At 45.7% G+C, this 27,432-nt stretch overlaps 1 protein-coding gene across 15 annotated transcripts in view; it reads right to left on the reverse strand.

Moving 5' to 3' along the window:
• PRPSAP2 (phosphoribosyl pyrophosphate synthetase associated protein 2) overlaps positions 1-24,820 on the reverse strand; it is a 73,451-nt gene extending 48,631 nt beyond the window's left edge. The window contains exons 1-7 of one of the 15 annotated variants that reach the window (XM_030827345.1): positions 24,690-24,704; positions 16,600-16,834; positions 14,228-14,323; positions 13,840-13,990; positions 12,465-12,517; positions 7,582-7,648; positions 2,356-2,528 (exon numbers count right to left, since the gene is read on the reverse strand). In XM_030827345.1, the coding sequence (XP_030683205.1) occupies positions 2,356-2,528; positions 7,582-7,648; positions 12,465-12,517; positions 13,840-13,958 (412 nt within the window). In that variant the 5' untranslated portion in view covers positions 13,959-13,990; positions 14,228-14,323; positions 16,600-16,834; positions 24,690-24,704. Of the gene's footprint in view, positions 1-2,355; positions 2,529-7,581; positions 7,649-12,464; positions 12,518-13,839; positions 13,991-14,227; positions 14,324-16,599; positions 16,835-21,644; positions 22,067-22,086; positions 22,714-22,792; positions 23,054-23,266; positions 23,337-24,689 lie in introns of those variants that run through there. The other 14 variants (XM_030827351.1, XM_030827350.1, XM_030827344.1 and 11 more) reach the window with 14 other exon arrangements.
• Positions 24,821-27,432: the final 2,612 nt, after the last annotated feature.

Here is a 27,432-nt window from a genome sequence, read left to right on the forward strand (position 1 = left end):
CAGGTGATCTGCCCACCTTGGCCTCCCAAAGTGCTGGGATTACAGGCGTGAGCCACCGCACCCTGCCTAGTTTTTAAATGTTTTACATTTGCCTTTATTGAAAAACTATCTTAGAAAGTTTATTCTGGGCTGGGCATGGTGGCTCACGCCTGTAATCTCAACACTTTGGGAGGCTGAGGAAGGTGGATCACCTGAGGTCAAGAGTTCAAGACCAGCGGCCTGGTGCAGTGGCTCACGCCTGTAATCCCAGCAGTTTGGGAGGCTGAGGTGGGTGGATCACAAGGTCAGGAGTTTGAGACCATCCTGGCTAACACGGTGAAACCCCGTCTCTACTAAAAATACAAAAAATTAGCCGGGCGTGGTGGCAGGCGCCCGTAGTCCCAGCTACTCAGGAGGCTGAGGCAGGAGAATGGCGTGAACCTGGGAGGTGGAGGTTGCAGTGAGCCGAGATTGCGCCATTGCACTCCAGCTCGGGCCACAGAGCGAGACTCCATCTAAAAAAAAAAAAAAAAAAAAAAAAAGAGTTCAAGACAAGCATGGCCAACATGGTGAAACCTCGTCTCTACTAAAAATACAAAAATTTGCCAGGCGTGGTGGCAGGCGCCAGTAATCCCAGCTACTCATGAGGCTGAGGGAGGTGAATCACTTGAACCCAGGAAGTGGAGGTTGTGGTGAGCCGAGATCGCGCTACTGCACTCCAGCCTGGATGACAGAGTGAGACTGACTCAAAAATAAAAAATAAAAATAATAATAATTAGTTGGGCATGGTGGTGTGTGCCTGCAATCCCAGCTACTCCGGGGGCTGAGGCAGGAGAATTGCTTGAATCCGGGTGGTGGAGGCTGCAGTGAGCCAAGATCATGCCACTGCACTCCAGACTGGGCAACAGAGCAAGACTCCATCTCAAAAAACAAACAAACAAAAAGTTTTATTCTACAATAAGTACCTGTCTTAAAATGCAGTGATATGGGGACTTTTATTCTATTCACTCTATGCAAATGCTCCATGATACATACCTTCTAAAATCATATACATTCAGACTGGGTGTGGTGGCTCATGTCTGTAATCCCAGAATTTTAGGAGCACAAGGCAGGTGGATCACTTGAGGTCAGGAGTTCGAGACCAGCCTGGCCAACATGGCAAAACCCCATCTCTACTAAAAATACAAAAATTAGCCAAGTGTGGTGGCAGGCACCTGTAGTCCCAGCTACTAGAGAAGCTAGGGTACAAGAATTGCTTGAACCCAGGAGGCAGTGGTTGCAGTGAGCCGAGGTGCCACCCCTGCACTCCAGCCTGGGCAACAGAGCAAGACTCCGTCTCAAAAAAAATAAATACAATAGAATAAAAGTTAAAATAAAAAATAAAATCATAGGCCGGGTACAGTGGCTCATGCCTGTAACCCCAGCACTTTGGGAGTCCGAGGTGGGCAGATCCCTGAGGTCAGGAGTTTGAGACCAGCCTGACCAACATGGAGAAACCCTGTCTCTACTAAAAATACAAAACTAGCCAGGTGTGGTGGCGCATGTCTGTAATCCCAGCTACTTGGGAGGCTGAGGCAGGAGAATCGCTTGAACCGGGGAGGTGGAGGTTGTGGTGAGCCAAGATCATGCCATTGCACTCCAGCCTGGGCAACAGGAGCGAAACTCCATCTCAAAATAAATAAATAAAATAAAATCATATACACTTATACAAGTGCGCACACAAACAAACACAAATATATCGACACACATAGCCAATAACAACTATGAAGGTTATTTAGAAACACAGGAAAAATACTTAGGTTGTTACCTGAAAATGCCTAACACAGAATAGTATGTATCTTTTCCAATATATGCCTATCTAGGCAGACACGGTGGTATATGCCCATAGTTCCAACTGAGTACTCAGGAGGATCACTTGAGCCCAGGAGTTCAAAGATCATCCCACATAGCTTCCCAAAGCATTGGGATTGCAGGCGTGAGCTGCTGCGCCCAGCCATTACTTTGATATTTCTAAGGTAAAAATAAAACTCCAGCAGGGTATGGTGGTTCATGACTATAATCTCAGCACTCTGGGAGGCCGGAGCAGAAACATGCCTTGAGGCCAGCAGTTCAAAACCAGCCTGAACAACATAGTAAGACCCAGTATCTACAAAAAATTTAAAAATTAGCAGGCAGGGTGGTGTGTGCCTATAGTCCTAGCTACTTGGGAGGCTCTGGTGGACCGCTTGACTGTAGGAGTTCAAGTTGCAGTGAGCTATGATCACGCCACTACACTCCAGACTAGGTGACAGGGCAAGACCCTGTCTTAAAAAAGAGAGAATAAATAAATAAAACTCTCAGGCCCCCAATTAATTGTGAAACATCTGCCATTCTTACCAGCTTTGCACATCATGGAAGCCAGCAATTTAGAGACAATGGAGCCTCTTTTTCTCATCTTGCACTGCTTGCTATAAGGAAAGTAGGGTATCACGCCAATGATGCTCTTGGCACAAGAGGTCTTACATGCATACACCATGATCAGGAGCTCCATGATGGTGGTGTTCACATCCCTGTAACAAAGACACAGCAAATCTCGTCAAGGGATCTACAACACAGTATTCCCTGTTCCAAAAAGTGTCAGCAGTGTGTTACTCATGCCTTGATACAACCTAAGGTGCAAGGCAGAAAAAAACCAACCAATAAATTCCTCTTTTCTCAGGCCTCCATAAGATGCCCCACCATCTGCTCTCAACTGACCACCCTACTTAAGTACTCTCAGAGGAGCGTGTCCACAAGCTCCCACTATGTGCATCTGTGCCCCAGGAGTCGGCCTGCCCTCAGTCATCAGTCAGAGGAAATTTCCATGCCAGTGGCCCTAAAATTAATGCCTCCAAATGGCACACCTATGTGAGCAATTCTCTCTCCTCTCCTGCCTCCACCACTGACTACCCATCGGCCACAAACATTCTGTTACTTCCATTAACACGACTCATAACCACTCTCCCCTCTGCTTCCCTTTGCTGTACATCTTAAGAGAGTCGTCTAAACTATCTCCAATTTATCTACTCTCATTCTCTCCCAAATAGTCCAGTGAAGCTTTGTTTTCATAAAGGTCATCAGTGGCCTCCATGCGGCCATGTCCACGGTCACTTGGCTTCCGGAATGCCCCTCTCTGGTGTCCTCCTTCCACCCTTGGTTTCTTTTGCTGGTTCCTCTTCTCCCCAGCCTGATGTCCCAGGACTTGCTCATGTGTCCTCTCTTTCTGTTTCCTCTCATCCTTTGGGCTTCTCATCTAATTTCACAGCTTCATAGATGGTGGCAACTCTCAAATTTACAACTCCAGTCCAAACTTGAGGATCCGCCCCTCCCCTCCTGCCTGGCCACACCTGACCCTGTTCAGTCCTCCCACAGGCAGCTCACACCACTAAGGGCCTTGCTCTAGGCGTTCTCACTGCCTGCAATACTTTTCACCCCACCTAGTCACCTGACTCTCCCTCACCTTCTCTAGTCTCTGTTCAAATATCACCTCCACAATGAGGCTTACCCTGTCTGCCTCTCTCTGCCCTCTCGCCACTACCATCTCACCATGCTGTCTTATTTTTTTCCAAACCATTCATCACCTTCTAGATAATCTATTTCTTTATTATGCTCACTTTATGTCTTCCTCCACTGGAATATAAACTCCACAAGGACAAGGATCTTTCTCTGTTTTAATCATGGAGGCATCTCGCATACGTGTAACTAACTGTAATTCACATATTGTAGACATTCAGAATAAGTATTTGTTAATGAAAGGAGTGAATGGGAACACAGAACATTCAGGTGAGTAGGTTCTCTGTCACCATCCAACAAGTCTGACATCTGATGAGTTAAAAGAGACTTTCACCCTATTAGGAACAAAAAAAAAAGATTTTCAGAAAAGCATTCTATGGGAAGGATAAGAGTGGAGGAACAAGGCTTTCCATTACTGAACTCAAATAAGGAGAGTCTTGTTTGAAATACAGGAAAACTTGAGTTAATAGATGGAATTTTCTTAATTTTAAATTTCTCTTTTATTTTTAGTGCTACCACTAATCTGTAGTAAAATGAAGTATAAGATATATCTAACAACACTAAATCATTTTTTTGTTCGTTTGTTTTTGAGATGGAGTTTTGCTCTTGTTGCCCAGGCTGGAGTGCAATAGCACGATCTCGCCTCACTGCAACCTCCACCTCCCAGGCTCAAGAAATTCTCCTGTCTCAGCCTCCCGAGTAGCTGGGATCACAGGCATGCGCCACCACACCCGGCTAATTTCGCATTTTTAGCAGAGAGAGGGTTTCTCCATGCTGGTCAGGCTGGTCTTGAACTCCCGACCTCAGGTGATCTGCATGCCTGGGGCCTCCCAAAATGGTGGGATTACAGGCTTTTTTTTTTTTTTTTAAGACGTTGTCTCACTCTATCACCCAGCCTGGAGTATAGTGGCGCAATCTCGGCTCACTGCACCCTCCGTCTCCTGGGTTCAAGCGATTCTCATGCCTCAGCCTCCCAAGTAGCTGGAATTAGAAGCGCTTATCACCATGCCCAGCTAATTTTTGTATTTTCAGTAGAGACAGGGTTTCACCATGTTGGCCAGGCTGGTCTTGAACTCCTGATCTGCCCGCCTCGGGCTCCCAAAGCACTGGGATTATAGGTGTAAGCCACCTCGCCCGGCCTTTTTTTTTTTTTTTACTTTGAGATGGAGCCTTGTTCTATTACCCAGGCTGGAATCCAGTGGCGTGATCTCAGCTCACTACAACCTCTGCCTCCTGGGTTCAAGCAATTCTCGTGCCTCAGCCACCTGAGTAGCTGGGACTACAGGTGCTTATGACCATGCCCGGCTAATTTTTTGTATTTTTAGTAGAGACAGGGTTTCACCGTGTTGGCCTGGCTGGTCTCAAACTCTTGGCCTCAACTGATACGCCCACCTCGACCTCCCAAAGTGCTAGGATTACAGGCATGAGCCACCACATCTGGCCCTCAACACTAAATGTTATTTCATGGTATTTCACAAAGAAGACCATGACGTCCAGACTCTGCAACATGGACAAGACTGAGAACCCGAGCTAACACAAGCTTACGTCAGGTATGGAACAATGCAAAATGAGACACGGAGAGAAAATGAAAGGGGTGCTGAGTGGTTCCGATTAGAGGAATATGAAACTGACAAAAGACAGGGGCACAGGATAAGTATTGAAACGTACAAAAATAAAGAACCAGAAGGACTTGAAAATGAGAAGGATCAGCAGTCACCCTTCTGAAGTCCTAAATTCTAAGTCCGGGGGAGCCCTCAATGCCTACCCATCCCCTTGGGTAATCCACACAACCTCTGTGCATTTATCCAATGGAATCACACTTGTCTGTAAGGAGATAAAAGTACCACAGACACAGAAACCAAGGAGCCAGAAGCCGTGTAAGTTGTTCTGTGCCCGCCCCTTCCCTACCCCGATGCTGGAGGTAAAGGGTTAAGATGTGGGCACAGGTGAGTCCTCTACTTCCACCCTGGTTTGGTGGCAGACCTGGGAAAGAGGACAGCAGCAGCAGGGGCAGTTGGTGCTCCGTGCCCCCACCTCCAGCTCTGCTGAGAATCCTGGGTGTCACAGCAGAAGGTGAAGCCAGGGCACCGTGGCAAAGGCCCTCCACACTCTCCCTCCTTCAGAGCACACCCGTTTGCCAGGGCTATAGGATGCAAGGACAGGTCTCCCCTGCCACTTCTCTTCCTAGAAGAGATGGGGGTTTTGTGACTTCATCCCAATAAACCAAAGACCAGGAGAGAAAATGTTCAAAATTTAGGTGAAAAAATGTGTGTTCCAAGACTAAAGTCTCCAGAAATGTCCTCCTTCTCCCCTTTCGTTGGTATTATATATGTATATACACAAATTAAGCATGCAGCAACTTTCAGACTCTGTAAGCTAAAAAATAATGCACTAGACAAACTGATTTCTAGACATTAAAATTAAAAATTGTTCTGAGCGAAGAACTTCATACACAGAAGCATTTGGGGACATTTGTGGACAAACACACAATGGAAAGTGGGGCTTTAAGGCCAGGTGTGATAGGCTCACCTTCTATATTGCCGGAATCTCAGCAATATAGGAGGTCGAGGCAGGAGGATCATTTGAGGCCAAAAGTTTGAGACCAGCTGGGCTATATAGTGAGACCTCCATCTCTACAAAAAATGAAAAAATTAGGTGAGCATGCTAGTGCATGCCTGTAGTCCCAGCTACTTGGGAGGCTGAGGGAGGAGGATAGTTTGAGCCCAGGAGTTTGAGGTTGTAGTGAGTTATGATCTCACCACTGCACTCCAGCCTGGACAACAGAGCAAGACCCTACCTCTAAGAAAAAAGAAAAAGAAAAAAAAAAGTAGGGCTCCAGGTGATCACCCTCCCTTCCAGAGTGCCAGAGACAGCCTCATGCACTGAATCTTCTATACCCAGCTTAAGCATATGTGACCAATTTCAAGAACACAGGTATGTCAAAGGTCACACCAGACAGGAATACAAATTCCTTCAGTACAGTCTTTTATCCTCTCAGCTAATTTAATTTATGTAACAAAACAGTAAATAATGATCACTTTTATATGCAATAAAAGCTTAAAGAACCCCAACTAAGAAAGCTCTCCTCCCCTAGCCTCTGTTTCTTTTGGGGAGAGGAGGGAACTAGAAATGCTTCCCTGCAAGTTTTACAAAATTCTGGCTGTCAATTGTTAGGAAACTTAATGTATACTACTATCATTAACAGCCTCTACTCCAGGCCGGGCGCAGTGGCTCACGCCTGTAATCCCAGCACTTTGGGAGGCTGAGGCAGGCAGATCACCTGAGGTCGGGAGTTCGAGACCAGCCTGACCAACATGGAGAAACCCTGTCTCTACTAAAAACACAAAATTAGCCGGGCGTGGTAACACATGCCTATAATCCCAGCTACTCAGGAGGCTGAGGCAGAATTGCTTGAACCTGGGAAGCAGAGGTTGCGGTAAGCTGAGGTTGCAGTGAGCCAAGATCGCGTCATTGCACTCCAGCCTGGGCAACAAGAGTGAAACTCCGTCTCAAAAAAAAAAAAAAAAAGAGCCTCTACTCCAATACTTGGTTATTTCCACCCATTAAGAACACTGAGTGGCTGGACACGGTGGCTCACACCTGTAATCCCACCACTTTGGGAGGCCGAGGCAGGCAGATTGCCTGAGGTCAGGAGTTCAAGACCAGTCTGGCCAACATGGTGAAACCCTGTCTCTACTAAAAATAAAAAAATTAGCCAGGCATGGTGGCGCCAACTGTAGTACCAGCTACTCGGGAGGCTGAGGCAAGAGAATCACTTGAACCTGGGAGGAGGTGGTTACGGTGAGCTAAGATCGCACCACTGCACTCCAGCCTGGGTGAAGGAGTGGGACTTTGTCTCAAAAAAAAGAAAGAAAGAAAGAAGGAAAAACACTGAAAGAACATGTAAAAGTCAGCAGTTATGTCAGAAAACTTAGTTTTCTAAATTCTAAATTGGTAAGATATACTAATTTTAAGACTATTATAACTCTTCCTGGCTAGCCATCTATCATTATTTTAAACACTCATGCCTAAACTGAAACCCAGAAAGCAACACTTCTGCTGGATACTCACTTTGAAACGGTTTGGATGATGAAAACATCTTTTCCCCTCACAGACTCTTGAATTTGTACTCTCGTTTCTGGCAGGAAAAGGAAAAAGAAGAGAGGGAAAGGCATATAGTTCAAATTTTTCAAAATACACAAAAAAATCTGTATCATTCCCTAATGTAATAAAATATGGTAACTCAAACTGTTATAAGACTCAGTAGGCTTTAGATGTTACAAGGGATAATACACATATGCCATTAATCACTTTTTAAAACACAGCTTTAAGAGGGAATTGCATTTCTGACTTGAAATAAGTAAACGTATAATTCTCACCCCTTATATATACAAACAGTGAGTGCTGTACCACTCCCAGCATGGTATCTTTTTTTTTTTTTTTTTTGAGACGGAGTCTTGCTCTGTCGCCCAGGCTGGAATGCAGTGGTGCGATCTTGGCACATTGCAAGCTCTGCCTCCCGGGTTCATGCCATTCTCCTGCCTCAGCCTCCCGAGTGGCTGGAACTACAGGCGCCCGCCACCACGCCCAGCTAATTGTTTTGTATTTTTTTAGTAGAGACAGGGTTTCACCATGTTAGGCAGGATGGTCTGGATCTCCTGACCTCGTGATCCGCCCACCTCAGCCTCCCAAAGTGCTGGAATTACAGGCGTGAGCCACCACGCTCAGCCTGAGCATAGTATCTTTATAGAAAATTGTAGGCCAGGCACAGTGGCTCATGCCTGTAATCCCAGCACTTTGGGAGGCCAAGGCAGGCAAATCACCTGAGGTTAGGAGTTCGAGACCAGCCTGACCAACATAGAGAAACCCCATCTCTACTAAAAATACAAAATTAGCCAGGCATGGTGGCGCATGCCTATAATCCGAGCTACTTGGGAGGCTGAGGCAGAAGAATCGCTTGAACCCGGGAGGCAGAGGTTGTGGTGAGCTGAGATTGTGCCATTGCACTCCAGCCTGGGCAACAAGAGCGAAACTCTGTCTCAAAAAAAAAAAGAAAAAAAGAAAAAGAAAATTATATATTCATTCAATCAGCATCAACTGAGAATGTATTAGGTACAAAACATTGTATGTTGTGAGAAACAAAGATAAATAAGACCTAATATCCCTACTCTCAAAATATGTGTGATCAGCCATAAAGAAACAATTAGACAAATCCATAATGGGACATTCTACAAGACAACCTCTTCAACAAGTCACTGTCACAGGAAGAAAAAGGAAGAGGTGAGGGGATTGTTCCAAAATACAAGAGACTAAAGAGATATTTTTTAAAAAAAATCCCTTGAACTAAGAATCCTGGTTTGGGGTGGAGGTGTTGGAAAAAAACTATAAAAGACTCTTTAGGCTTGGCACGGTGGCTCACACCTGTAATCCCAGCACTTTCGGAGGCCCAGGCAGGCGGATAATCTGAGGTTAGGTGTTTAAGGCTAGCCTGGCCAACACGGTGAAACCTCGTCTGTACTAAAAATACAAACATTAGCTGGGCTTGGTGGCGCACACCTATAATCCCAGCTACTCAGGAGGCTGAGGCAGGAGAACTGCTTGAACCTGGGAGGCAGAGGTTGCAGTAAGCCAGGATTGCACCACTGCACTCCAGCCTGGGTGACAAAGCCAGATTCCATCTCAAAAAAATAAAAAATAAAAAATAAAAGACCCTTTAGGACAACTAGGGAAATGTGAATATAGGCCATATATCAGATGATTAAAGAATCGTTGTTGGGCCAGGTGCGGTGTCTCACACCTGTAATCCCAGCACTTTGGGAGGCCAAGGCGGGCAGATCACTTGAGGCCACAGAAAAAAAAAGAATTGTCCTTAATTGTTAAGTTAATTTTCTTTTCCTTTTTTTTTTTTTTTTAAGACAAGGTCTTGCTCTGTTGCCCGGCGGGCTGGAGTGCAGTGGCATGATCCCAGCTCACTGCAACCTCCACCTCCTGGACTCAAGTGATCTTCCTGCCTTAGCCTCCCAAGTAGCTAGGATTACAAGTGCACGCCACCAACCCTGACTAATTTCTTTATCTTTGGTAAAGATGGGGTTTTGCCATGTTGCCCAGGTTGGTCTCCAACTTCTGGTCTCAAGTGATCCACCCACCTTGACCCCCACAAAGTGCTGGGATTACAGGTGTGAGCTGCCATGACCTGCCCGTAGTTAATTTCTTTAAATGTGATAATGGTATCATATTTATTTAGGTGAAAGTAATTATTCCTAGAGGATGCATGGTCAAGTATTCAAGGATTAAGTGTCTGCAACTTACATTTTTTTTCTTTTTTTGGGACACATCTCACCCTGTTGCCTAGGCTGGGGTACAGTGGTGCAAATATGGCTCACTGCAGTCTTGACCTCCTGGGCTCAAGAGATCCACCCACCTCAGCATCCCAATGTGCTGGGATTATAGGTGTCAGCCACCGCACCCAGCCTGCAACTTAATTTCAAATGGTTCGCCGCATACATATTCATATGGCAAAATGTTAACTGTTCAAGCTAGGTGGTAGTTCACTGTACTATTCTTTCAACTTTTTTATATGCTTGAACATTTTCATTAAAAATGTAGGAAAATAGTTTGGGAGGGTGAGGTGGATGGATCACTTGAGGTCAGAAGTTTGAGATCAACCTGGCCAACATGGTGAAAGCCCGTCTCCACCAACAACATAAAAAATTAGCCAGGCGTGGTGGCACACACCTGTAAGCCCACCTATTTGGGAGGCTGAGGCAGAGAATCGCTTGAACGTGAGAGGCGGATGTTGCAGTGAGCCAAGATTGTGCCACTGCACTCCAGCCTGGGCAATGGAGCAAGACTCTGTCTCAAAAAAAAAAAAAAAAAAAAGTAGCAAAATGGGAACAGATTGTGAGGAAAAGTAGAAAAAAAATGTTGGAAAAAACAGAATACAAGTTTACAAAAGAATGTGGTATGATGTTAAGAAAATGAGCTTTACCAGCCTGGGCAACATGGCAAAGCCCCGTATCAAAAAACAAAACAAAACAAAAAAAATTATGGCTGGGTGTGTGTGTGGCTCACACCTGTAATCCCAGCACTTTGGGAGGCTGAGGCACGAGAATCACTCAAACCTGGGAGGTGGAGGTGGCAGTGAGCCGAGATTGCCCCACTGCACTCCAGCCTGGGTGACAGAGCAAGACTCCATATTTAAAAAAAAAAAAAAAAAAAAAAAAAGCCTGGCAGCATGGTGCCCACCAGTAGTACCAGCTACTGGGGAGGCTAAGGTGGGAGGAGCACATGAGCCCAGGAGGCAGAGGCTACAGTGAGCCCTGATCATGCCACTACACTCCAGCCTGAGTGACACAGAAAGACCCTGTCTCAAAAAAAAAAAAAAAAGAAAAAAAAAGAAAATGAGCTTTAGAGTTAGGGAGATCTGGATTCAAACTGGACCTCGTACCTAACATCAATCCCTGAACTCCTGAACTCAGTTTTTCAGTATCTGGTAACAGTAAGAAATCCACAAATATTCTTTCCTTCCTTCCCAATAAACACCAAGTATTTTCCCTCCCTTTATTCAGAAACCTGGAGAGTGGACCAGCCTCCTGGAGTCTTACGCCACTGCTTCTCCCTTTCACCTTCCCTCCTAGACTACAGAACACAAAGAAATCTTCCAATTCCTTCAATTTTTACTTTTCCCTCTAGGGGGGAAGGAATCTTCTAACCAAACTTCTCCCTTGCAGAAATTTAAATTATACTTTTTCCGCCTTTCTTTCTTTCTTTTTCCTTTCCTTTTTTTTTTTCCCTGGAGACAAAAGTTCTCGCTCCTTGTTTCCCCCCCCAGGGCTTGGAGGTGGCAAATGGGCCACCAAATCTCCCGGCTCCTCACTGGCAAACCCTCCACCCCTCCTGGGTTCAAGTGATTCTCCTGCCTCAGCCTTCCGAGGAGCTGGGATTATAGGCGCCTGCCACCACACCCGGCTAATTTTTATATTTTTAGTAGAGACGGGGTTTCACCATGTTGGCCAGGCTGGTCTACACACTCCTGACCTCAGGTGATCCACCCGCCTCGGCCTCCCAAAGTGCTGGGATTACAGGCATGAGCCACCACGCCTGGCCTAAAATAATTTCAAATATCCACCATTGCTAAAGAAATTACAAAGATCTCTTTCTATTTATTTATTTATTTATTTTTGAGACAGGGTCTCACTCTGTCACCCAGGCTGGAGTGCAATGGTATGATCACGCCTCACTGCAGCCTCCACCTCCTGAGCTCAAGCGATCCTTCCACCTCAGCCTCCCTAGTAGCTGGGACTACAAGTGCAAACCACCACTCCCGGCTAATTTTTGTATTTTTAGTAGAGACAGGGTTTTGCCGTGTTGCCCAGGCTGGTCTCAACTCTTGAGCTCAAGGAATCTGCCTGCCTCAGCCTCCCAAAGTGCTGGGATTAGACGCATGAGCCACCACACCTGGCCCAACAAAGATTAAATAACACTTTTTTTTACAACTTGGGAGAATTATGTAATGACATATATCAATTAGCAAAAAGTATTTCTTAACGATATTTTATGAAATCTAACCCAAGGCAGCTTAGGTGCAGATAAAGACTAACTAAAACTGCGGTCACACAGGATTTACTCATCCTGCCTAAGGTGACATAAATTTAAGCAACAGTTGAACTCATGTTCATTCAGTTGACCAGCTGGTTCAAATATGTCTGCAGCTTTTACTGAATGAAGTCTCAGAACTGGAGTTCAAGCCCCAGAAATGACTTGCACCAGGGTACATATCTAGCTGGTATTAGTGAGAGCTAAAAAACCACTCTGTTCTACCTTGCCTGCCTGACTTCTTGCTAATGGAAATGTACAACTGAATCAAATCGTTTCAATAGTAAAGGATGAAGGACTAAGCCAATATGCCACATTTCACAAAAAGGTCAATGTTCCACATGCCCAAGATAGCTCACCTCTGTTAGGTTCCTGGTAAACCTGCACTTTGCCCATCTCCACCCCCAGCCGCCTAGAAAAGAGAAAGGGGGAAAAAGCTGAAAAAGTAATAGAAGAAACCCAGTATCTTTACTATTTAAGGAGACTGGTAAATCGATGAGTAAAATAAAATAAAGTTATTCTTCTTATAAAATTTAAAGTCAACATAAAATTGTTACGTCAATCCATTACCTAGCCCCTCACCCCAACCCCATGTCTCCCCAGGAAGGACTATGCAGTGCCGCTCTGCCTGCCTCACCAGCCATCTTCTTTGGACACTCTGTACTCCAGCCCATGTTCCTAAGACACACCAAGAACTCCTCCTGCATGCTGCAGAGCCTTGGAATCTGCTGTTCCCTCTGCTTGGTGGGCTCCGCCTCCAGACCTTCACTTGGTGGCTCATTCAGGTTTCTCAACTCACATACCATCCCCTCAGTTTAAAGGCACTTCAGCACACATGCTAAAGCAGAACAACCTGCCCCATCATTACTTTCACAGTTTTCTTCATAGCATTGATCATCATCTGAAATTACCTTGTTTGTTTTTCTGACTTGATTTCTGTTTGGCTCCCATACTAAAATGCAAATTTCATAAAAACGATGGATCTTGATTCACTGATAATCCCCAACATCTAGATCAAGGTCTAGTGCACAGTAGTAGGGGTACAATATTTGTTTAATAAATATCTAAAATTATACTCAACTATAAGCTATAAGTTATTTCATATAATATACATGTTAATTTTTTTTTTTTTTTTTTTTGAGACAGAGTTCTCACTCTGTTGCCCAGGCTGGAGTGCAGTGGTGCAATCTCAGCTCACTGCAACCCTCCTGCGTTCAAGCTATTCTCCTGCCTCAGCCTCCCAAGTAGCTGGGACTACAGGCGCCTGCCACCACGCCCAGCTAATTTTTTGTATTTTTAGTAGACGCAGGGTTTCACTGTGTTAACTAGGATGGTCTCAATCTCCTGACCTCGTGATACACCCGCCTTGGCCTCCCAAAGTGCTGGGATTACAGGCATGAGCCACCGCACCCAGCCCCAGTGTGATTTGTACTCAAATAATTTTATATATATATATATATATATATAGCACCTAATACAATCCCTGGCACTTATAAGGCACTCAATAAATGTCTGCTGAAAGAATATGTAGGAAGATGGGATAGTTTACAAAAAGAATAGCCCTTAATATATACAGATGAGACATATTACATGAACATCTTGCATGATGAAAAAAAGATACACACATAATTATAAAATATCTGCTTTCAAGTTTAACAATAACTGCTAATCAGATTATCAAATTTAAAGCATCACATAATGACTATAGATTTTAATAGCACAATTATAACTCACTCTGCAATTTTCTTTGAGAGCTCCATACATGATGAATTCGAGTTTGCTGAAAACAACACCAGACCACCTTTGGTTATGTTCATCTTGGTTTCTAATTCAGGTGGCGTCACACAAAACATCAAAACCTTCTTGGTTTTCCAATTTTCAGAGCCTAGAAGGATACAATACTTATTAAAAACTGCCATATGATATGAAATATACCTGAATGGATTTTTTTTAAAGGAAATGACTTCAGCTGAAGGAAATTAGTTTCCATCCTAATAGTATTGTTAAAATATTAGATATATATGGACAAACAGAAAGTTCACTTGGATTTCAGGGTCCTAAATTTATGGAAATACATTATCACATGATGTTCACAACCACTAAGAAGAAATGATAAACTTACAGGAAAGGCGGAGCTGAAGAGCTCAATGTTTTACTGATTGCTGCTTAAAGTCAATTATGGACAACCTCCTTTTATTCTCTGACAACAAAATTCCTCCTGGATTAACACACAGAAAAATGGCAGAGCCATTAGCAAGAACAGGGACTGATCAATCCTTAAACAAAGAATAAATGACCCATCTACACCCAGCTTTTCCTGTAATCCTTGTTTACCATAAAACCTTTCCCGGCCTTTCAGCTGCCCTGTGTCATGTCTAAAACTGACCTCTCATCTTCATTTTCCTCAAGTGGAACACGGGCTGACTAGATAATCACCTTGAAGGACACTTAAGTGACCACCCAAATGACAGGCAGTGGGCCAAAAATAAAAAGGTCCCTGGCTTAGAAGTCATCAGTGCTGGCCGGGTGTGGTGACTCACGCCTGTAATCCCAGCACTTTGGGAAGCCAAGGCAGGTGGATCACGAGATCAAGAGATCGAGACCATCCTGGCCAACATGGTGAAACCCTATCTCTACTAAAAATACAAAAAATAGCTGGGCGTGGTGGCACGTGCCTGTAGTCCCAGCTACTCGGGAGGCTGAGGTAGGAGAATGACGTGAACGTGGGAGGCAGAGGTTGCAGTGAGCTGAGATCGTGCCACTGCACTTCCAGCCTGGCGACACAGCAAGACTCCATCTCAAAAAAAAAAAAAAAAAAGAAAAAAAAAGTCGTCATCAGTGCTGAGTGTCCTCATCACGTAATGGAGGTGCTAGATGGGAGGAACAGCAACAATCCAGCAGGCTGTGGGCAGAGGGGCCCTTTCTCAGCAAGCCCACTGCATTTCCACAGTTGTATGTTCACCTGGGACCTCTGGGAAGGCTGGTGGAGATCATCAATGAGCTGAAACTAAGCTAATCTTTTTCATTATTCTCAAATTTTAATTATACAAGTAAAACACAAACTCATCCTCCCTATAAAAACCTGAAACATGGCTGGGCGCAGTGGCTCACACCTGTAATCCCAGCACTTTGGGAGGCCAAGGCAGGCAGATCACAAGGTCAGGAGTTCAAGACCAGCCTGGTCAAAAGGGTGAAATCCGTCTCTACTAAAAATACAAAAATGAGCTGGCATGGTGGCGGGTGCCTATAGTCCCAGCTGCTCTAGGGGCTGAGGCTTGAGAATTGCTTGAACTCAGGAGGCAGAGGTTGCAGTGAGCCGAGATTGCACCACTGCACTCCAGCCTGGGGACAGAGTGCGAGACTCCGTCTCAAAAAAAAAAAAAAACCAAACCTGAAACATGATAGTTAAGGATAAAGTCACCAGCCTCGATCCCAGGTCCTCCCCAGAAGTGAGGGTTCTTATCAGTTTGGTAGGGACAACATCAGACCTTTTCTATGCATTTATACATGTGACCTCCATAAAAATTATATACGGCTGGGCGCAGTGGCTCACGCCTGTAATCCTAGCACTTTGGGAGGCTGAGGCGGGCAGATCACTTGAGGCCAGGAGTTCGAGACCAGCCTGACCAATATGGTGAAACCCCATCTCTACTAAAAATACAATAAAAATAAAAATAAGTCAGGCATGGTGGTACCTGTCTGTAATCCCAGCTACTCATGAGGCTGAGGAAGGAGAATCGCCTAAACCTAGGAGGCAGAAGTTGCAGTGAGCTGAGATTGCGCCATTGCACTCCAACCTGGGTGATGAGAGCAAAACTCCATCTAAAAAATTAAAAAAAAAAAAAAAAAAAAGGCCAGGCGCAGTGGCTTACGCCTGTAATCCCAGCACTTTGGGAGGCCGAGGTGGGTGGATCACCTGAGGTTAGGGGTTCGAGACCAGCCTGGCCAACATGGGGAAACCCTGTCTCCACTAAAAATACAAAAAATTAGCCAGATGTGGTGGCGCACCTGTAGTCCCAGCTACTTGGGAGGCTGAAGCAGGAGAATTGCTTGAACCTGGGAGGCAGAGATTGCAGTGAGCTGAGATAACGCCACTGCATTCCAGCCTGGGTGACAGAGTGAGACTCTGTCTCCCAAAAAAAAATTAATTAATTAAAAAAAATACATATCTACGTGTGGCGTGTGTGTGTGTGTGTGTGTGTGTGTGTGTGTGTATATAAAATGTTTCAAACACAAAAAGATGTAATTGGGCAACTGTATCTATAATTTGCTTTTTCACTAATCAGTCCATTTTGGCAAACTGGGTTAGAAGATACAGACTTGGCCAGGCATAGTGGCTCATGCCTGTATCCCCAGCACTTTGGGAGGCCAAGGCCAGAGGATCGCTTGAGCCCAAGAGTTTGCGACCAGCCTGGGTAATGTAGTGAGACATTACCACCTCTACAAAAAATTTTAAAATTAGCCAAGCATGGTAGTGCATGCCTATTATCTCACCTACTTGGGAGGCTGAAGTGGGAGTATGACTTGAGCCCTGGAGGACAAAGCTGCAGACAACTATGTTCACACTACTGCACTCCAGCCTGGGGGACAGACTGAGACCCAGTATCCAAAACAAACAAACAACAACAACAACAAAAAAAACACAAGAAGATATTATAATAGAGACCTATTTTGCACAGTCCCACTAGCACTTCCTGCAGAGGCATTCCAGCTGGCACAACCCAGGAATCTGCAATGGGAAATATGGCAGACTACAATGCAATTTACCTTAAATTTGCCTATGACTTATAAACAGAAATGTATACACAACTAACCAAAGCCCCAAAGTGACCAGGGTGAACAGTGGCATCTATACCATGGAAGTGGCTTTGGGGCAGAGATCAGCAAATTACAGCCTACAGGCCAAATCAGGTCCCTTGAAAGCCTATTTCTGTAATACAGGCAGTAACATAGCCACACTCATTTGTTTACAAATTGTCTCTAGATAACAACAATAGCACCAAGTATGCCCCACAAGGCCTGAAATATTTATTATCTAGTCCTTTACAGAAAAAGTTTGCTAAGGCCTTTTACAGGACAACGTAGCATCTGCAAAGGCTACTAGCAGAGTGGCTGGTATAAATGAAAGAAATTGGCTGGGCGCAGTGGCTCATGCCTGTAATCCCAGCACTTTGGGAGGCCGAGGCGGGTGGATCACGAGGTCAGGAGATCAGGACCATCCTGGCTAACACGGTGAAACCCCGTCTCTACTAAAAAATACAAAAAATTAGCCGGGTGTGATGGCGGGTGCCTGTAGTCCCAGCTAATCGGGAGGCTGAGGCAGGAGAATGGTGTGAACCCAGGAGGCAGAGCTTGCAGTGAGCCAAGATTGCGCCACTGCACTCCAGCCTGGGCAACAGAGCAAGACTCCGTTTCAAATAAATAAAAGAAAAGAAAGAAAAGAAAAGAAACGAAGGAAAGAAAGGAAAGAAAGAAAAAGAAAGAAAGAAAGAAAAAGAAAGAAAGAAAGAAAAGAAAGAAAGAAAGAACGAAAAAAAGAAAAGAAAGAATACGTTTAATCATCAACATTCTGGAAGGGATCTTAAATACTTCTAAAGCCATCTCTCAACCAATAAACATGTGTGTTTAAGAACAAAAGGTATGGCCAGGCACAGCAACTCACACCGCTAATCCCAGCACTTTGTGAACCCAAGAGTTTGAGACCAGCCTCAGCTACACAGTGAGACCTAGTCTCCACAAAAAAATCAAAAAATGAGGTGGGAGGATCACTTGAGCCCAGGTGGTCAGGGCTGAAATGAGCCATGACTGCACCACTTCACTGCACTTCTGCCTGGACGATGGGAGTGCGACCTTGTCTCAATAAATAAATAAATAAATAAATAAATAAAAAATTGCTGGGTGCAGTGGCTCATGCCTGTAATCCCAGCACTTTGGGAGGCCGAGGCGGGCGGATCACGAGGTCAGGAGATCGAGACCATCCTGGCTAACACAGCGAAACCCCGTCTCTACTAAAAATACAAAACATTAGGTGGGCATGGTGGTGGGCGCCTGTAGTCCCAGCTACTCGGGAGGCTGAGGCAGGAAAATGGTGTGAACCTGGGAGGCGAAGTGTGCAGTGAGCTGAGATCATGCCACTGCACTCCAGCCTGGGAGACAGAGCGAGACTCCGTCTCAAAAAATAAATAAATAAATAAAATAAATAAATAAATAATAGGGTGTTACAGGTCCAGGAAAAGAAACAAAAACAAACTAATTTTCCTGTAGTTGTAAATACAGGATTTAGAGTCAAACTCATGTTTGCATCTTGAAATACTTCCCCTAAACTCACAGTGAGGACTTGCATAAGTTATCTAATACTCAAAATCTCTTAGCCTCAGTTCTGCCATCCATACAACTGTGAAAACTGACCCCACAGGTGACTGTAAAATTTCTGCAAGGCACTTAACACAGTGCCCTGCATATCGGACATGCTACTTATGAACTGACTTCTAATACCTTGATTATCTACCATATAAGTACAGTAATAGCCATGGGGGGAGGGGCATTTCTTTTTACACCCCTTAACCTTCAAATAAGAAGCTCCTTAAAGTACAGTAAGATTCCTGATAGGAGTCGGAACACTTAGAATGAAAGTATTTTAGAGGTAGGAAGAGATCTTAGAGGTAGTTCAGCCCATCCCTCCTAAATCTTTTGTTCAAAGCCCATCTGTAGGAATCCTGCCAAAGAACCACTCAACAGAAGCTTGAACAGCTCCAGCGTCTGATGCCCACATCCGCTGAGGGCCTATCATTCCAAATTCTTCCTTAGAACATGCTGTGGCCAGGCGCAGTGGCTCACGCCTATAATCCCAGCAAATTGGGAGAGCGAGGCAGGAGGATTACCTGAGGTCAGAAGTTCAACACCAGTCTGGCCAACGTGGTGAAACCTCATTTCTACTAAAAATGCAAAAATTAGCTAGGCCTGGTGGCACACGCCTGTAGTCCCAGCTACTCAGGAGGCTGAGGCAAGTAAATCGCTTGAACCTGGGAGGCAGAGGCTGCAGTGAGTGGAGACTGCACTACTGCACACCAGCCTGGGTGACAGAGCAAGACCGTCTCAAAACAAACAAACAACGAACATGCTGAGATTCCTCTTCCTGCAGCTTCTGCCCACTGGTTCTTGTCCTCTCCTTAGAGATTTATGGGAAACATCAAATTCCTTTTCCACAGGACAGCCTCCAAACTATTTCAAGACAGCTCTCCTGCCTTTGTATATTTTTTCCAGGATATTTCCTGAAGTCTTTCCTTATCTCTCATGGTTTAAAATGGCCTGCAACACCCTGCATGTGGTCTCTAACGTTCTAGGCTTCCAATATAGGCTTCTATATTAGAATCCTAACCTAAGACCACCCTCAAAATGACATGGTGGAGTGGACTGGGGAGCATCCACTTGGAAATGACTATCAACATAGTCATGTTTTGTGACTATTCATTTCACGAGTTATTCAAACATAAGGGCTGTTTCTTTTTCTTTTTTTCTTTTCTTTTTTTTTTTTTTTTTTTTTTAAGATGGAGTTTCACTCTTGTTGCCCAGGCTGGAGTGCAATGGTGCAATTTTGGCTCACTACGACCTCCGCCTCCCCGGTTCAAGCGATTCTCCTGCCTCAGCCTCCTGAGTAGCTGGGATTACAGGCATGCGCCACCATGCCCGTCTAATTTTGTATTTTTAGTAGAGACAGGGTTTCTCCATGTTGGTCAGGCTGGTCTCAAACTCCCAAGCTCAGGTAATCCACCCGCCTCAGCCTCCTAAAATGCTGGGATTACAGGTGTGAGCCACTGCGCCCGGCCAAAATGCCTGTTTGTAGTTTTAGTTCTCCTTTCTCCTGTTGGTAACTAAGGCTGTGTTCTTTACCAAGCTTCAAGAAAAGAGTTATAAAGACTATCTTCAAAAACATGATAATCACCGAGATGGGGCTGGCAGGAGGCTTGTTAGCACAAGGTTTTAGTGTGAAATGAGAACACTCCCTTATTTTCCCCACGAGCTATAACTGCTTTATGTTTATTCTAAATTTACTCTAGAATGTGTGAGATTTATAACATGTATGAAAACACACCATTTTCAGAGAATCTTAGCACCTTTTGAAGAGCAAATCATACTCCTCTTTTGAATAAGATTTGAGAATCTGTCAAGTCTCATGAATGAAGAAACCACACTGGGAGATCATTTCCTTTGGACAGACTAGCAGTCATTTCAAAACCACTCACCCACATTTCAGATGAGAAAGACTCACATTGAAGTGTGTTGTCTTTCCGCTAAAGCATCTACTGTGTAAAATACCTTCTACTTAAAGATGGCTGAAGTAGGAGTGTGAAGAGTTGGGTTTGCCTTCCAGCTACTAGGCCATGTGGACATCACTTGTCCTTGCTGGGCCTCAGCCTTTACCTTCCAGACAAGAGATATAACCTTGGTAAAAAGCTTTCCCCATCAGAATTTAAGGTCCAGGCAGCAGAGATTATTTTTTACCATTATATTCTCTGCTGTATACCCTGTGCAGCTGCCACACTACCGGTAGAGGCTAAACAAATGATTGCTGAATAATGCCTGACCTCAATGAGTCACAATGATTAACAAATGAAATTGAAAGATGAACTAAAAGGCATCATAAAGTATAAAAACCGGCCAGGCACAGTGACTCACGCCTGTAATCCCAGCACTTTGGGAGGCCAAGGTGGACGGATCACCTGAGGTCAGGAGTTCGAGACCAGCCTGGTCAACGTGGCGAAACCCCTACTAAAAAATACAAAAATGAGCCGGGTATGGTGGCATGCACCTGTAACCCCAGCTACTCGGGCAGCTGAGGCAGGAGAATCGCTTGAACTTGGGAGGCAGAGGTTGCAGTGAGCGGAGATCGTGCCACTGCACTCCAGCCTGGGCAACAGAGCAAGACTCTGTCTCAAAAAATAAAAAAGTATAAAAACTTATGTTTATTGGCCGGGCATTGTGGCTCACACTTGTAATCACAGCACTTTGGGAAGCCAAGGCAGGCAGATCATGAGGGGTCAGGAGTTTGAGACCAACCTGACAAACATGGTGACACCCTGTCTCTACTAAAAGTGCAAAAAATTAGCCGGGCGTGGTGGCATGTGCCTGTAATCCCAGCTACTCAGGAGGCTGAGGCAGGAGGATCGCTTGAACCCGGGAGGCAGAAGTTGCAGTGAGCTGAGATCACGCCAGTGCATTCCAGCCTGGAAGACAGAGCAAGACTCTGCATAAAAAATAAAAATAAAAAAACTTATTATGTATGTTTATTAGTGATGTGCCTCACTCTGAGGAAATCTGTTTTTAATATCAATATTGATGAGAATTTGAAGGGCAAATTCTAAACCGAATTACTCTTCCACTCCTCTATGATCCCAGGCTCTGCTTCTCTCTCCAACGGAATGTTAACTCATGCCTAACATCTGAGTGTTCACAATGCTTATGACAACCCAGTGAAGCAAGTACTAGAATGAGACCCATTTTAGACAGGGAAAGCTAGGTTTCCAGATGAAGAAACTTACTCAAGGCTGCAAAGCCTCTAAGCAGCAAAAATAGCTCGGTCTCAGCATGATTTGTAGTAGTTAGTCGTATGCAACAGTGGGCTGCACAGCCTGTCTCTCAACCCACACAGAAAACGACTTGGCACCCCGCTGAATTCTGCATACAGAGAGCAAAATCGGACAAATACCCAGATTTTGAAAAATGTCTATTGTAAACATGTCTTGTTTGGAAAACAATTTATATAATAGTGCCAAAGAAAGAAAACAGAAGTTTGATTCAGTATTTCCACTTCTGGTAATTATCCCAAGGAAATAAGGAAAAAGCTATATGCTCAGTGACGATGGTCAACATAAGACTTTTTAAAGAGCAAGTACACCAGACCTGTGTAAAGGTTCCATAAGAAAGTAATTAAGTAAAACACAGAATAGAAATTCAATAAATATTCAACACGACGCAAAATACCTATGAATGACTTTAAGTGGAACGAGCTCAAATCACAACTGAGTAATAATAGTACACACCAGGGCAGCAGGAAAGGAATAAGGACAAAAAGGACATGCTTTAGTGGGGTTCAATAATGTGGGTGAATTATTTCTATTTGTGCAATTAAATTTTTTAAACACTAGAGATCACACCTCCTCAAGCCCCAAAGCCCCATTCCGCATTTTCATACCCCTTTCAAAAGCTAAACACCCAAACGGAGCCAACATTAACATAAGAGAAAAATTATTATCAACAAGCAGAATACTTAAAAATTTCATCACAGTTCCCCCTCAATCTCTGCTGGGGTGAGTTCTGAGTTGGATAAAATCATCCTTTAAGAGGTGAGAGATATATGCGTGACTAGCAAGGCCAGGTAAATTAAAATCAGGGGCTCCGTGTCAGCTTAGGGACGGAGAATGGCTGGGTCTGGGCTTGCTTTCAGAGCTGCTCACCACAGGTCCCATCATCAGGGTTCGACTCCCCAGCGGCGCCTCAGGAGCGGAGAGAGCCCGGGCACCAGACGCCCGGCCCCCTCCCCCGCCGACCCCTGGCGGGAGAGGAAGAACGGAGGGAAAAATGGAAGGGCCGCGGGCGCGAGGTCGCCCCCATGAGCCCCCAAGCAGCCACCACCCAGGGACCCCGACCCGTCCGCCCGCCGGCGCCGCGGGCTCCCCGCCCCTTGCACCTGCGCCCAGCAATGCCGGAGTCAGCCAGCCCTCGCCGCCGCTCGCCACTGGCTCCCGCCCGCCTACCTGGCCCCGACCCCAGCCCCGGCCCCGCCGCAGCCTCGGCTGCAGAAGGAAGAAAGCGCCGGGTCTCCTGGCGGCGTCTCTAGGAGCAAAATGGCGACTCCATGCCCAAGATTGGCGTCCGCGGTGACTGCGAGTCCGGTGGGCGGGGCGGGGAGGGGGCGGGACTAGAGCCCGGACAGCGGAGGCACCTGGCTGGGGGCTGTGGGCGTGGCCCACCAGTGGGAAGGCGCGAGGCAGTGGGTGTAGCCACAGGGGTGGAGTCGGGCTGGCACGATGGGCGGGGCGGTGGGCGGGGATGCGCCTGTTCTGGTCCCTGCGGAGCTGCTAGCCCCACACCAACTATGACAGTCCGGGCAGGTTACAAGGAATGAATGTGGACAGAGTATTACATTTGGAATTACAAATACATGGGTTCAAGCCTCCACTGGCCTGTAACCTTGGACAAGTCATTTCACCTCTCTGAGCTTGTTTCCTCATCTGAAAAACAAAGATAGCAGCACCCATTCCGTAAGACCGTTGTGAGGATTAAATGAGACAACACGGCCAGGGGCGGTGGTTCACGCCTGTAATTCCAGCACTTTGCGAGGCTGAGGCGGGCAGATCACGAGGTCAGGAGTTCGAGACCAGCCTGACCAACATGGTGAAACCCCCGTCTCTACTAAAAGTACAAAAAAAAAAAAAAAAAAATTAGCCGGGCGTGGTGGTGCGCGCCTGTAATCCCAGCTACTCAGGAGGCTGAGGCAGGAGAAACGCTTGAACCCGGGAGGCAGAGGTTGCAGTGAGCCGAGATCGCGCCACTGCACTCCAGCCTGGGTGACAGAGCAAGACTCCATCTCAAAAAAAAAAAAAAAGACAGTGCTTTTAGCACAGTTCTGGGTGTATAAAAAAATGATCAGTTTTTTGTTTGTTTGTTAGTTTTTCGTTTTGAGACGGAGTTTCGCTCTGTTGTCCAGGCTAGAGTGCAGTGGCGTGATCTCAGCTCACTGCAAACTTCGTCTCCCAGGTTCAAGTGATTCTCCTGTCTCAGCCTCCCTAGTAGCTGGGATTACAGGTGTGCGCCACCACGCCCGGCTAATTTTTTGTATTTTTAGTAGAGACAGGGTTTCACCACGTTGGCCAGGCTGTTTTCAAACTCCTGACCTCAAGTGATCCGCCCGCCTCGGCCTCCCAAAGTGCTGGGGTTACAGGCGTGAGCCATCGCGCCCAGGCATTATCAGTTAGTATCGTTATTTTCCTTGTTGCCTTTTTTCTTTTATTATAAAGGAATTGGTGCCTTTGGTATCCATTGCCTAAGTTCTTTATAACTTAGGTAATGTTTACTCTTTATTGTATGGATAACATAATAATAGCAAACACATGGGTCCTCTTTTAAGTGCTTTACATATATTAACGGTAACTTATTTAATCCTCACAAGAGCATAAGGTAGGTGTTGTTATCCTCTCCATTTTAATAGTTGTGGAACTGAGACGACGACGTTAAATAACTTTTCCAATGACAAAGCAGTGGACAGAATTTCGACCCAGGAGGCTTTGCATCAGTCTTCACTTACCTAATCCCTATACCACATCTTCTCTCCAATTCTGCTTTGGATTTTTCACAATAATGAGGCATGAAATATTCATCAGAGGTTGCAGAGCTAGCTAGAGTCTTTATAGTCCAACGTCTTATTTTAGAAACGAAGAATACAAGCATCTCAACTAACGAATTATAAATTAGGTGAGACTTCGTGAAATGGAGTCGTTTGAAACATTTCCTTTGCCTGACAACTTTACAGGGACACACCTCTTTATAAAGAGCAAGGCCCATGAGCCCAGTGATTATCTGCATACCAAAATTGATTCCTCTTCAGCGGTACCTCGGCTGGGCTCACGTCCCTTCTGCGCTGGCATCTAACTCCGGTCACAACCCCCACCCCTCTGCTGTGGCTGGCGCAGATTCCACGCGTCACATGTTGGCATGTGACTGGATCTGGCCAGTCAGAGAAGTTCATCCCTCTCCGCTCGCTGATTCGCTCCAAAGATAGGCTAGTGAGCCAATCGGAGCCCACGAAACCCGGTCTCCATCCCTGCGCCGGGACTGGAGAGGCTCGCTCTCTCCTGCTGATGCTGCAGCTGTTGGGATGCCAGGAGGGGAACCGCCTGAGGAAAGTGCTGAGAGAAAAGAGAGGGAGGGATACAGACCGGGCCCAGATGAGTTTGCGCTGAATCTGAAGTCAGTAGGTCCCTGGACATTTCTATTATGGAAGCCAAGAAGAACCTCCCCTCCACCCTCTGAAGCCAGTGTGGATGGGGTTTCTGGCACTTGCAGTGTCTGCACGGTCTCCTCTGCTTCCGTCTCCATTGCCCTTTCTCACCCGCCTGGGCCCCTCACCCTGAACTACTGGGACACATGCTCTTCCTGCCTCCAGGCGTGCACTTCTTCCTGCAGCCGCCTCCCCCACTAACTCCTTCTTGAACTTGATAGCTCCATTGTCACTTTCGAGTCTTCCCTAAACCACCCCCTTCCCAAATAAAACTGTTTCATGTACTTTTCTTTCATCGGGCTTATCACGATTTCTAATTAAGTGTTTGGGTGGTTATTTGACAAATATCACTGCCTCAGCCCCTGTACACTGTAAGCCCCATGAGGGTAGTTAGGCTCTTCGTCCCTCCTGCTGATCACTGTTTCCCGGGGCCTGGCACAAGTATGGTACTCAAGAAATGTCTGGAAAATTGAGTGCCTTTTCCTTGCTGGAAAGAAAATGGGCAGTAGCACAGCATTATATAGTGTTTGCACCATACAAGGATAATATTACTGGAAAAAAAAACTTTTCTAAGAGACAGAGTCTTGCTCTGTTGCCCAGGCTGGAGTGCAGTGGTGCAATCATAGCTCATTGCCGCCTCGAACTGGGCTCAAGTGATCCTCCCACCTCGACCTCCAAAGCGCTGGGATTACAGTCATGAGCCACCACACCCGGCCTTGAATTTTTTTAAAAATCCACTCTCATTAACCAGAATGAGCTAGCTCCAGTGTATCACCGCGTCCAGGGTTCTGCAGTGGGGTGGCTTGCTCCTCAATAGTTTCCCGCACTGCAGGCACTTAGTTTGTAGTTTCGTTTGTTCTGTTATAGCAATACCACTCTTCCATCCGCCATCTATTCTCCAAGGACTATTGAAATCCCTTGTAGGCTGATGTCAAAACTCATTCTCTTTATCCTTGGGGTTTAGGCCATAGGAGTGTGCCATGGTAGATGTTCAGCCAAGATGACCCACCAGGGGACTGCAGCCCCAGCCACCACCTGACTGCAACTTTATGAAAGACCCCAAGCAAGAGCCACCTAGCTAAGACCAATCAAATCACAAAAAATTGAGAGCTAAGAAATTTTTTATTAAAGCCCAAGTTTGGGCATATTTTGTTATACAATGGGTAATGAGCAAGAAAGGAGCAAAAGCATAATGTAAAGCCTGTGGTCAGTTCCACACGAATGCGGTTTTTGGTTAGTCCGTTGCTAAACTTGATAATCCCTTGCCCACTTGGATGTTTGCAGTCAGAGTCTTTGCATGTAATAGAAGTGCTCAGCTTGCTGCAACACGTCATTGGCCATATTCAAGGGCTAAACTGCTGCATATCGACTATAAATCAAGATGCTCAAGTCTAAGACATTTCCCTTCAACATTTTTTAAAGGAAGGAAAGGAATCTTTGCTATAGTTTGATAGAAATTTTTCAGCAGTATGGCGTAACAAAAAACACAGGATTCTCCTTCAAATGGTTGTGCAAATGAAAAAACAGGGACTTAGCTGTCCATCACTAGGATGGAGCCTGCTTCCTGTCTCCTCTCCTCATTGTGGAAATGACCTTGGACAGATCCCTCCACCTCTCTAAGTTTCTGTTTCCTCAGTGGAAAAATGAGCACTAATATTAGGAGCCATATGATGGCTAGGGGTGAGGAGTTACTTTTAGATGGAGTCCATGAGTATGAGGCACTGAGGAAGTTTTTGCGGCTGCCTCTCTGCCCTCGCCTGTCTGGCCATCAGGGAAGAAAAACAAGGCACCCCTTTTTCCCCAGTGGAAGAGGACAGCAGCTGGCCTGGCTGTAGGAAGCAGCAGAGGCCAAGGCCAGGTCACCAGCCAAGGAGGCCTTGGAAGTTCCTATAGAGTCCTTTCCCACATCCTCCAGCTTTTCTCCTTTTTCTTTTCTTTTTTCTTTTTTTGAGATGGAGTCTTGCTCTGTTGTCCAGACTGAAGTATAGTGGTGCAATCTCGACTCACTGCAACCTCCACCTCCTGGGTTCAAGCTGTTCTCCTGCCTCAGCCTCCCAAGTAGCTGGGACTACAGGTGCACGCCACCACACCCAGCTAATTTTTGTAATTTTACTAGAGACGGAGTTTTGCCATGTTGGCCAGGCTGGTCTTGAACTCCTGACCTCAAATGATCCACCCATCTTGGCCTCCCAGAGTGCTGGGAATACAGGCGTGAGCCACTGTGCCCGTCCTCTTTTCTCCTTTTTCTATCTTCCCCCAAAATGAAAAGAACTTCATTGTCTTTTTTTTTTTTTTTTTTTCCCGAGGCTGAGTCTCACTCTGTTATCCAG

This window comes from Nomascus leucogenys, chromosome 14 (genome assembly GCF_006542625.1).
Source record: "Nomascus leucogenys isolate Asia chromosome 14, Asia_NLE_v1, whole genome shotgun sequence".
In the NCBI taxonomy this organism is placed as follows: domain Eukaryota; kingdom Metazoa; phylum Chordata; class Mammalia; order Primates; family Hylobatidae; genus Nomascus; species Nomascus leucogenys.